Source organism: Megalobrama amblycephala, linkage group LG19, assembly GCF_018812025.1.
Source record: "Megalobrama amblycephala isolate DHTTF-2021 linkage group LG19, ASM1881202v1, whole genome shotgun sequence".
NCBI classification, from domain to species: Eukaryota; Metazoa; Chordata; class Actinopteri; order Cypriniformes; family Xenocyprididae; genus Megalobrama; species Megalobrama amblycephala.
In genome coordinates, this window is record NC_063062.1 from 3,109,888 (window position 1) to 3,122,946 (window position 13,059).

A 13,059-nucleotide genomic window follows, 5' to 3' on the forward strand; every position below is an offset into this window, starting at 1 on the left:
TGAAAATAGTAACTGGACCATTGAATCCTTCACATCTTACGCACCCAAAATCGGTGAATTTCACTGCCAAATCAAAAGCACAGTAGAACAGTTTTTTAAATTAAGTCACCAGTAAATTGTATGATCCTACAGTAAATTTTGTATTGTCTTATATACGTTTTATTTTACCAGTTGTGGAATCCAACCATTCATCCATCTGAGGTAACGTAGTTAGCCTACTTTGAGTATTTCCATTTTATGAAACTTTACACATTTATTAATAGTAAATTAATAATTAAATAATTTAAAATCATCATGTTTGCAGTGAACAATATATTTCAGACCTAGTGGAGTAATAGTAATAATATCTAGATCTGAATTGAAATAAGCTATATTGTATGTTTTAATGGATCACGCTACAAACATAATGATCTTATGATCTGCTGTGTCCATTATCGCATAATTCCCACTTTTGGACACTTTTGCTTCAATGGACATTAGACAACACTGCAAAATCAAGCTGTTATATTCATATATTTATTGTCCAACATTCTCAATTTTTCTGATGCATGTCATAATTTAATTTCGTATGTCGGTATTAATTCAGTGTTTATAAGTCTAATACTAATACTAGATCTTTTAAAGAGTTTTAACCCAAACTGACTGAGAGCAAAAAGGTTTTGTGAGAGTTTTTTTTTTTTTTTTTTTTTTTTAACAAAGCAGCTGATATTGCCATAGAAACTAGTGGACTGCCAAGTCGCCTTCACCCCAAAATGGCGGAAATGCAAGGCCGCTGCTGGCGCAGGTGTTGCAATGGAACATTCTGTTGAGTGTCGCTTCTTGTTAGTGTATATTCTTTGAGGTCAAGGTGCTGTGCATTGTGGTAATTGATGCAACATGACGTCACTTCTCAAGGACCAATGAACATGTCTGACCAATTTCATGGAATGTGAAAATGAATCTCATTGAATAAATAACCTTTAAATTAAACTGGTCATCAGCACAATTCAACTGGTTTGGTAATAGCAAAAGAAAATAGAATGAAGTGATCTCCAAAAAATAAGTACTTTTTGACTGTAAATAAAATTGTAAGGAGTAAAAAGTACTCTTTTTTCTCAAAAAATTTACTCAAGTAAAAGTAAAAGTATTGATTTTTAAATGTACTCAAGTAAAGTAAAAATACCCAAAAATAATACTTAAGTACAGTAATCAAGTAAAATTAATCAAGTACTTTACACCTCTGATTACAAATAACCTTTTTAATTCAGCAAGGACCTAAATGAGACCATAGTATATCTCTTTTTCTTTTCCAATAAATATTGTTGTATATTGACGTATTATATATGTTGTATATTGAGGTGGAAGCTCATTATTCAACAACAAAAAAAGATCCTGAGTGACAGTTGCGATAAATGTACATTTTCTTTATTCCAAAAAGATAACGATGCAGGTCCATAACAATAACATTTCTCAATAAAATATTTACACACACAATTAAAAAGTACATTAACATCCCTTCAGAAGCATTATGTATACCGTCGGCAGACAGCTGAAGCCACTAGCAGCTAACTGGATATTTATTTCTAATAGCATGGCAACACAATTCTCATCATGGAGACATGAATAACAAATGATTCATGTTTGCCATTTGCCGTCATCGTTTAGCTGAGCGAGTGTTAAGAGGGACGAGAGCTTGCTTTTTAATGAGAGGAACAGAACATAGAGTAACAGCCGTGCCTATTCTGAATTACCAGTTAGGATTGGTTTGGTTTAATATATTTTCAGAACAGTAAGAGGAAAGGTTTGTACTGAGATTTGAACTACATGTTCGCAAGTAAAGACAACAAAGAGACTAAATCAAACTGGGTTGTGAAAGAAATGTAAGCCTCAACAAGGCTGAAGTTCTTTATTACCCCCAAGCTAAATGTGAAGACCTAATTAAACCTTGGAAAGAGTATCTGTTACTTTTGTCCAAATACTGTACACAAACAGAGACTTTTTTTCTCCACTGAAGCTCTATCATATATGAAAACAACCAACAAGCATGGTAGCCTCGCACATAACATTTAACAGAAATTTCCTGTATAGGTTGTATTGCTTCCTTCAATATATCCGATCAACATTTTTCCAAAATCCAAGTTATGCTATTAAAGTTATAAAATGCTTCCAATTCTATTATGCTTTTAGCAGATGTTGCAACTAATGGACACTTTCAAAAATAACAGTAAATACGTTGTTAAAAGTACTGACTTCGATACCAAGTCGGTACTGAAATTTTAAAAAATGTGACGCTTTGAGCGCTGTTGAGTGCATTTGTAAACACCTCTGATTGGCCTTTGTGTTCACGCACTCATCAGATATGTCTGTGATTAGCTACAATGATCAATGCATAGGAGCGTTTGAAAGCACACAGAAGTGTTTGAATTTGAAAGCGCTTTTAAAGCGAAGCTTTTGAAAGCAGGCGTCTATCAGGAGACCGGTCCGCTGATATCAGAGGCCAAAAGGTAAAAAAAAAAAAAGTGAATTTTAACACGTCAACAACACGTACTATATGTGTATTTAACACGTATTTCACACTTTAAATTTCATGCACAAACAACACATATTTAATGCGTGAAATACATACACATCGGAGCGTTTGAAAGCAGGTGTCTATCAGCGTATGGAAGGCCAAAAGGTTCAAAAACAAGTGAATTTTAACACAACAACACGTAAAATACGTGTATTTAACGCAAATTTCATGGGTTAAATGTGAAAAATCTACACGTTAAATGTTCAATACGTGCATTTACCACACTGATTTTTCACATACAAACAATACGCATTTAACGCGAGAAATACATGCGAAATGCATGTATTTTACGGTGTTGTTGACGTGTTAAAAACCTTCCATACACTGATAGACACCTGCTTTCAAACGCTCCCATGTGTAACTGTTTAAGCGCTCAGTGAAGAGCGTCACTGATGTCTATTTACAACGTTTACACAGATACACATGGGAGTGTTTGAAAGCAGGCATCTATCAGTGTATGGAAGGCCAAAAGGTTCAAAAGCATGTGAATCACAACGTGCTGATTTTTCACACGCAAACGTACTTAACCCATGAAATAAACATTAAATACACATATTTTACATTTTAAAATTCAACATTTTGAACATATTTTACATTTTAAAAAATGTGTTTTTTAACCTTTTGGCCTTCAATATCAGAGGACCAGTCCGCTGATACACGCCTGCTTTCAAACGCTCCCGCTTCCAATTTCAAATTCAAAAACTTCTGTGCGCTTTCAAACGCTCCCGTGCATTTATTATTGTAGCCAATCACAGACATATCTGATGAGCGTTTTAACACAATGGCCAGTCAGAGGTTTTTACGAATCCGCTCAACAGCGCTCATTGTCACATTTTTAAAATTTTTCACTACCGACTTGTATCGCGGTCGGTCCCTTTGACAACACTACACACAAGGCAGCAAACTTTTAAATACATACACACTGCTAATTTTGATTTTGCAGTTTGTCTCAGCAGAACTCGCACAAGAATTGTCATCAAGGGCATACAATGACTGAACAACTCAGACAATAAACATGCAAGTGATACCACTAAAAACTAACCTACTGTATGCAAAAACTTTTGGGCAGGCCAATAAATAAGCAACTGTAAAATTGCAAATCAACAAAAAATATATATATATTTATACAGTTCTTTTGAGGAATACAAACATCTGGCAGTGTGCTGACATGTGGAACACTTGTGCAGTTTGGCATATTAAGGCAACATTGGGGAAATGTGAGGGAAAATACTGCTACATTGCTTATTAAAATGAATGAAACATACCATTGTGCTACAAAACCATGTTCTGTGGCATTACTACTAAAAGAAAAAGGTGTTTCTTGTTCATATGCACTTTGAAATCTTGATGAAAATGAACTTGACAATAAGAAAAATATGGATAAGAGTTGTTATCTGAAACATGAATAATTAGTTCAAACCGGAGTTCCTGAAACAGTGCAACTAGAGGGGTTTTCGAGGTCAAACTAGCTAACCAAACAAACTAATCTTTTGATAACCATTCTCATATAGAGCAGGTTGTTCCTGGTTCAGTGATACAGCAGTGACACAAATACACCAACCAGTAACAACTGCTCAAATAATGAACGACCTACACAGAAAACACACATTCTAGTGTTCACTAACCACCCTCACGCACGTAACATGACTACAAGCTCAAAGTCATTGGCATTATTACATGAAATGATTTACAGTTTTATTGATACATTAGCTACAGACAATTACGCCAGCATTTCAAGCTCGGCTACGGTGTGCAATACTTTACGTGATAAACGCTGAATGAGGAGGGCTACACTGTGACTGCACACTCTCTGAAATAAAAATGGAATTCATTTTACCAGATTGTGAGCATTTCCCATAAAAAAGGCAAACTCTTGTGTTGTGTGTAAGTTGAAATTAAAATGAAGGCCTGGTTGGCGTCATCCTTGCAGTAAGGCTCGACGCCAGATGAACAGGTTGATGTTGTTTGACTGTGTCACTGTTCAAAGCTTCAGATGGAAACTCCAGCCCCGCGGCCCGTCACTCAGGTGTGTGCGGGGCTCTCAGATCTTCTTGGGCCGGCGTCCCAGATTGTAGTAGTAGGACAGCGTGACAGTGAGGAAGAATACGCGACTGAGGAGGAGGAGGATGGCAGCGTTTGGCAGGGAGCCCAGTTCCACCAGAGTGACGGAGGTCACTGTAACAGACAAGTGTACAAAGACATACGTGATCGAAATATCAAGATATTTTTGAGGAAACACATGGTAAATGATTATAAATATCACAACGAATAATTAGACTAACACCATGTCCTAACTAGACGCTGCAACACGCGATAAAAGTTCCATGTTAATCATGGTTTTTGTTCAAACCGCCCGCAACGGCGACATGCGATGACTGTTTATTTTTTTAACACAAAATATGGTAATCTCAATGATAATCTCATGTACTGTTTATGTGCTTTATTTAAAGGATTAGTCCACTTTTAAATACACTTTTCCTGATAAATTTACTCACCCCCATGTCATCCAAGATGTTCATGTCTTTCTTTCGTCAGTCGAAAAGAAATGAAGGTTTTTGAGGAAAACATTCCAGGATTATTCTCCTTACAGTGGATTTCAATGGCTACCAACAGGTTGAAGGTCAAAATTACAGTTTCAGTGCAGCTTCAAGGGCTTTAAACAATACCAGATGAGGAATAAGGGTCTTATCTAGCGAATCGATCGGTCATTTTCGAAAAAAATACAACCGTTTATGCTTTATAAACAAAATATCGCATTGAACGTACTTTCCGCTTCCGCATTCTTCATAACACTTACGCTGAATGTCCTACGCCTTCCCTATTCTACTTACGGAACGAACGCGGCGCCAGTTTTGTTTTTTTCTGTAACTTGAATAGGGAAGGCGTAGGACATTCAGCGTAAGCGTTATGAAGAATGCGGAAGCGGAAAGTACGTTCAAGGCGATATTTTGTTTATAAAGTTTATAAAATGACCGATCGTTTCGCTAGATAAGACCCTTATTCCTCATCTGGTATTGTTTAAAGCCCTTGAAGCTGCACTGAAACTGTAATTTTGACCTTCAACCTGTTGGTAGCCATTGAAATCCACTGTAAGGAGAATAATCCTGGAATGTTTTCCTCAAAAACCTTCACTTATTTTCGACTGACGAAAGAAAGACATGAACATCTTGAATGACAGGGGGGTGAGTAAATTTATCAGGAAAAGTGTATTTAAAAGTGAACTAATCCATTAATGTTAAAAGTGTCTAATATGAGTTTGTATATCATATTGTCTCAGGGTTCCCACTCTTTTTCAGCAATCATTTTCCAGGACTTTTCCAGGACATTTTCAATTTTACTATGGCAAGAATAAAAGACAAGGATCACGCCCTAAAGTAATATATTGCTCTCTAAGTCTTTAAAAGGCGTACAGTTTATTGCCATGACTTAACTATATAAAATCAGTTTTTAATATGAGCTCTTAATCATACATTATGACAAATTGTTCTCGTTACCAGTGTCCATATCATAGCAAAAAATATTGGAACTATTTTAATGTTTTAACTATTTGAAAATAAAAATATTAATCAAAGACAAAGTCGATGAACAACAAAGAAACCCATAACGCATAATAGAATATGTGGCAGATCTATTAGTTATTTCTGTCCCATCCAATGCTGGTTTTCACCATGTCAATCAATATAAGTTTGGATTCAATCCCGCATTTAAATAAGTTAGTCATTCCCAAAACTTTGCAGTGTGTATACTTAGCAGCATGAAAAACTTGCTCAAGTTGCGAATGGGTTATAAACAGATTTTCCTTTTTTAATCACTGCAGCTGTCAATCACTTCAGTGCAAACTCACAAAGTTCTGAACTGTTGTGAAAACCCCTGTTATAATCAATGAAGTTGGCTACACCGCACAATGAATCCCTTATTGACCTTATATCGCATCAAAATTATTAGTTAGCAAGTTACTGAATTAGGTAGCTGCTTACTAATTAACATTTTCTGCACACATTTGAGCATTAGCTAACTGCTGCAAGTGGCAACACAAGACTAAACATCATCATTGAAAATACTATGTCAAAACTCAGCATTTCTGAACATCGCACTTTCTGCAACTAACAGTAATTGTTTTTGGCCAGTAATAAACTTTTTGTTCTCAACTAAAGAAAAACCTAAGAACTTTTTAAAAAATATTTTCCAGGACATTTTTTATTTTCTCTAATTTTCCAGGACTGCAAAGTTTGTCATCAATTTTCCAGGTTTTCAAGGTTTTCCAGGATGAGTGGGAACCCTGTTGTCTGTCTTTTATAGCCGTACTGAAAGCAATAATTGATAATTCACCTCAGATCTTCAAAATAAATGGAAGGAAACAAGAACGTTCAAACTCATTGTGAACAGACAAGTGTATTCTATGACAAAGACTGTTTCAGTAACTTAGAATGTATTTTTAATAATGTTAAAATGCTGTAATATTCATCAGTTTATGTACTCATCCATTTCATTGCGAGTGCCAGTGGGTTGAGAAATCGAGTCCCCCCAACATAAAGCCTGTTGTTTGTGCACTTAACGTAGTAAACATCATCCAATAGTGAAATAGTTATAATTAGTCAAGACATCACAATAACTTTTGATCAAGTATTTAACCGCATGGGTCCTAAAGGAGACTCGATTTCCTGGGGGGACTAGATTTCTCATGACACCGGGAGCTTGCCGAGAGACCGCCCACACACTCTTGATTGGCCGTGATTTTTGATTGACTTTATCATGTCTGAAAGTCTGGTGTCTGGTGTGGACAAATAGTTTTTTGCTGAAATCTTATCATAGTAATAGTAATATTATAAAATATTATTTCAATTTAAAATAACTGTTTTCTTTTTGAATATATTTTAAAATGTCATTTATTCCTGTGATGGCAAAGCTGAATTTTCAGCATCATTACTCCAGTTTTCAGATCCTTCAGAAATTATTCTAATATGCTAATTTGCTGCTCAAGAATCAATGTTATTATCAATGTTGAAAATGTTTTTTCATGATTCTTTGATTAATAGAAAGTAAAAAAAAAAAAAAAAAACTGCATTTTTTTTTTTTCATATCATAATTGTACTGTAATTTTAAAGAAACTTTTCTATATAAAAATTTCAATTTCTTTCAAAAATGTTGAAATGCTACACAGCTCTCTGCAATACTTGATTCTGATTGGTCAGTTGTGGCATTATATTTGTATAATTACCCCAACCCTTAACCTATTTCACTGCAACATATCAGTGTTATCTGTTTTTGATATTACTCTATGTTCTCTTTTTTCTATATCAACTTCACTGGTCACATCATGCATCTCAAAACAATTACTATAACTAAGTGTAATAAAAATTACCTGGCAAGAGACAAAAAGACATGTTACACTGTTAATAAAAAAGTAATTAAAAAAAAAATATTAATAAAATTCATAAAGAAAGATTAAAAAACAGGTAAATAAATCAATTTCATTATTTTCAGTGCCATTTATTTATTTATTTATTTATTTATTTATTTGGTAAGTAGTCGTGTAATAAGTGGAAAACTGCAGTCAGGAAGTTTATTTATTGATAATGCTATTGTACTACCATATTGGGGACAACTGCTCAATATGTTAATATTATAAAAAATATAAATTAATATTACTTCTTGAAACATTTCAACCAACTATATGTGTAAAAAGCCACAGGCAATGTTCGTTACAATATATATATATATATATATATATATATATATATACACTGTATGTACTCTACTTGAATGTATCCATTGAGAGATCACAACCACTAGAGGGCAGTGCCATCATGACATTACACAGCCCATCTAGAGCTGACAAAACAGTCTCTAGTTCTCATTGATACAAACCTAAAAACTGGATGGCGAAGTAACAAGCCTCACTAAGTAACGTCCACTGGATGATAACCTTCTCAGCAGTGTACAGGCCATTCCACATGATCAGAGAGAGACCTGCCAAAAAGAGGGCAAATAGTGTGATAAATGTACGCTACCGTTTCAAAAGTTTGGATCAGTTTTTTTAAGAAATTAATACTTTTAATCAGTAAGGATACATTAAATTCATCAAGTGACAGTAAAAACCATTAATAATGTTGCAAAAGTTTTCAATTTCAAAATAAATCCTGTTCCTGTTGAACTTTCTATTCATCAAAGAATCCTGGAGGAAAAAAAAAAATTGAAGCATAACGATTTTCAACATTGATTATAAGGATCATGTGACAATGAAGACTTGCATCACAGGAATAAAATTTAAAATCTATTAATATCAATATCAATATTTCACAATTTTATAGTATATTTCACTGTATTTTTGATCAAATAAATGAGGAGAAAAAATTCCTACTGACCCCAAACTTTTGAACGGTGGTATAAACAAGATATAATACAAATATATACAAAGTTCTTTCATGAAACTCTAGATGGCACAGGCTGACATGTCCTTAACTCAATCTGCTTACAATCACCCTGTTCTTTATAGGGCACAGCTGATTGGTTCCTGCTGTATCAGCAGACAATGAGCTTGCAGCTCAACTTTCAAATACTTGGTCAGCATTGGTCATGAGTTGAGTCGAGTTTAGTTAATCTTCTAGGTTTAAACCAATGAATAAATGAAGTGAATTGTGGAAATGGCAGATGAAAACAGAAAAAAGAGGCATAAATAGACTAAGAAATGAGTGAGATGACAAATGTTCACCGTTTCACTGAGCTGAGATATAAAATCCTTCCTGTTCACTTTGAGACACCAAAGAATAGTGGCTGACATGTACTGACAGATTTGGAAATCACCAGGAGGATTAAATGAGTAATATTAAAAACATGCCTCGTCTATTAAATACATTTTGAGGGTAAGATAAGAAAAGGAAGCAGGTAGAGAGGGGAATAACTGCACAGCTAATTTGTGCAAATTTGTTGTCTGCAGTGGACCAGAAAGAGTCCGATTTAATGTGCAATTAAGTGAATGAGCAGCGGAGAGCGTGCAGTCCTGCAGGGAATATTTCCTCCTCGCTTCTCTTCACAATCCACTGGCTGACTGGCCATTTACTCGCGTAAACACAAAAACACACATCCTAAGAGCCCCTTGAGTAGAAGGGTAAAAAGACAGAGGAGTCTGTTTACAGCCCATTAATAGATGCGCTGAACACATGACAACTTCTAACTAAGGCTGTGAGAGATCATTAGGTACTGCTGCATTATTAAAAATACAGAACGAGATGAATATGACTTACTGAGAATGGCCCCTCCATAGAGACGTATAGAGACACTGGTGGCTGTTTGCTCCTGATCAAATACAACCTCATACAGCTGGTTGGGGAAGACTAGGGCCTATAAATCACACACACACAATCACTTAATGATGAATAGATTCATTGTGGTACTGAAGATAGTAAGAATGCAATGGTCCTGAGAACTTATGGAGCTGCAAGTACTGAAACTCACCATAAGGGCCATGACTGTGAAAACCACAGCAGAGAAGAGAATCCATAACCTTGAGAAAGGAAAAACATCAGAGTCAGTAGAGAAAATGGCTAACTTTGATTGCACATTCTCTATTCAAAATGAAATGCCATGGGCAGTTTAGCAATGCTATACAGAGGGATTTAAAAGCCTGTGACCAAATATCTGGGGTTCAAAATTGCTTTTAAACCTGGAAATAAACTGAAAGAAACTTTTTTTTTAAGAGGTCCTGACTTGGATTTTTTCACTTATAATGTTGGTAAAGTTTTTTGCATAAGACAAATATATATGCGGCTATTTTCAAATTTCATTCTGACCCTCTGTCTGAAACGTATGGAAGCTGGTTTTTGCCATGAAATTTAAAAAAAAAGGTAATTGCGAGTTTTTTTCTCACAATTGCGAGTTTATATCACAATTCTACGGAAGAGGATTAGGGCCAAGTAATATTAATAAAATAAATAAAACTCGAATAAATTTCGAGAAAAAAGTCGAGATAAAATGTTGAGAATAAACTCGTTAAATTACGAGAAAAAACTCGTTAAATTTAGAGAAAAAGGTTGAGATAAAATGTTGAGAATAAACTCATTAAATTACGAGAAAAAACTTGTTCAATTTTGAGAAAAAAGTCGAGATAAAATGTTGAGAATAAACTCGTTAAATTACGAGAAAAAAGTCGTTAAATTACGAGAACAAACTTGTTAAATTTCGAGAAAAAAGTCGAGATAAAATGTTGAGAATAAAGTCATTAAATTACGAGAAAAAAGTCGTTAAATTACGAGAACAAATTCGTTAAATTACAAGAATAAATTTGTTAATTTAATGACTTTATTCTCAACATTTTATCTCGACTTTTTTCTCGAAATTTAACGAGTTTTTTCTCGTAATTTAATGAGTTTATTCTCAACATTTTATCTCGACATTTTTCTCGAAATGTAATGAGTTTTTTCTCGAAATTTAACAACTTTAATCTCGAGATGGTTTTATTTTTTTATTATTGCTTGGCCCTAATCCTCTTCCGTACAATTCTGTCTTTTTTCTCAGAATTGCGAGATATAAAGTCAGAATGGCGTGATAAAAATTCTATTTTTTTGTGACAGAATTGTGACTTTATCTTGCAATTCTGACTATATCACACAATTGTGAATTTTTTTCTCAGAACTGCGAGATATAAAGACAATTGCGAGTATTAAAGTCAGAATTGTGAGATATAAACTCATAATTCTGAGATAAAATTACACAACACGCAATTGCAAATTTATATCACACAATTCTGTCTTTATAACATGCAATTGTGAGTTTAAATCTTGCAATTCTGAGAAATAAAGTTGCAATTACCTTTTTTATTTTTTTAATTAGTGGCGGAAACAAGCTTCCATAAAAAAATGACACCCACTCATTATTGCACATGAGCAAGTTTTTTGAAAACATTATCCACATAAAACCGTAATTTACAGAAAAAGCATTATGAGAAAAAAGAAATAGCATAGCACCAAACACTCGACCAGGAGAAGTGAATGAAAACATGCCTTTAGGTGCGATCCAGGACACCATGTAAAATAAACCATCCATTTGTTTCCGACACTGGGAAACTGGACGCGTCAAAGCGAACGTTCCTTTACACTTCCGTTTGTCCTGTTGTTGACAGTCTCAAGTATGTCAGAAACTGAACACACATCTTTATACTGTATCAATGTAGACAGCATCAGTGATTATAATGGGTTCCATTTGCTCACATCCAGCGTGGGCAAATGTCAGTCGTTAAGCGACTGAAAGCCAGTGGGCGGGGCCTATGGTGCAATGATGTATAACTATTCGTCAATGACTTGATCTGGAGGCAGTCATATACAAAAGTATTTGCCCATGTGATGCCACAGTTCCTTTAATATCAGAACAAGCCGTTTTTGGAGCTTGATTAAATAAATGCTTTGTTTATAATGAGGAGGACGTTTTAAGCTATGAAACTCGCAGGATGTTTTAATAGTACAAAGACCTCTTATATGTCAAAAGATCAAGGCAAATTTGATTTCTCATGTCATGACCCCTTTAATGCAAAATGAAAATATTAATAAGAAATATTTTAGATGCTACCCTATTAAATAAACAAATTTGTGACATTGATTATATGACACTTTTTACAGAAGGTCAGATAAATGAATGGGAAATATTTTAGATTCTACCCCATTTTTAGGGAACTAATTAAATTAATAACATTAACAGAGCGAACTAAACTACAAATATTTAAACAACAGTGTATATCATCATTAAAAATGTTTTAATAAGAAAAATGCAAAATATTAGCATTTTCTCTAGTGGTCTCAGACGTTTGGACCTCATAGAAGTGTGTTGTGTTACATAATTGTGCAAAATTAACACTGAGGTATGGAGACTTGACAAATAATGCACATACATTAGGAGCTAATAATATTGCAGGGGATTCTTCTTACATAAATCATTTGTTTAGTGTCCTTAGACAGACAAAACACTACAGGTTACTTCAACAGCAGATCAATTTGTACAATTATCGAGTTCAGGGTTCAGCTGGTTCAGCTGTGGCCTGTCAAAATAACTGTGCTTTAATTAAAGGCCTGCTATTTTCTGCACTGCTGACCCAAGGCAGAATGTAATAAATGAGGTGTATGAGAGCAAACTCCCAAGTACCACAGTGCAGAGAGGGATGTTGTCTTACCTCAGGCCCACAGGCTCTCGAACCGCAAACTTGATCTCATTCCCCAGCATCTGACTGATCTGAGAGAGAAGAGGAGGAAGGGAAGTGAGGAATAAAGAAAGATGGGGGGAGAGAGAGAGAAAGACACAAGGGAGAAAAATGCGACACTCAGAATAATAAAAAATTGTCACATCCAGCAACAGAAACTTCCATTCTGAATTCACTTTGGATGAAGACAAACAACTAAATCAGTCTGAAGCATGATGAATTAATAGTGCATGGTGAGTTATCCACAGCGAATCGGGAAAATGTCTTTAATTGAAGTGAAGAAACCTGTTGTGAACATTGACGTCTGGTGGCCACCGGTGAA

At 34.8% G+C, this 13,059-nt stretch overlaps 1 protein-coding gene across 3 annotated transcripts in view; it reads right to left on the minus strand.

Annotated features, from left to right (window-relative positions):
* Window positions 1–1,382: 1,382 nt before the first annotated feature.
* tp53i11b (tumor protein p53 inducible protein 11b) overlaps window positions 1,383–13,059 on the minus strand; it is a 78,076-nt gene continuing 66,399 nt past the window's right edge. For all 3 annotated transcript variants that reach the window (XM_048167934.1, XM_048167932.1, XM_048167933.1), the window contains 5 exons: window positions 12,711–12,769; window positions 10,007–10,055; window positions 9,796–9,892; window positions 8,420–8,521; window positions 1,383–4,726 (listed from right to left, as the gene is read on the minus strand). In XM_048167934.1, coding sequence (XP_048023891.1) covers window positions 4,593–4,726; window positions 8,420–8,521; window positions 9,796–9,892; window positions 10,007–10,055; window positions 12,711–12,769 — 441 coding nt within the window. In that variant the 3' untranslated portion in view covers window positions 1,383–4,592. The remainder of the gene's footprint in view (window positions 4,727–8,419; window positions 8,522–9,795; window positions 9,893–10,006; window positions 10,056–12,710; window positions 12,770–13,059) is intronic.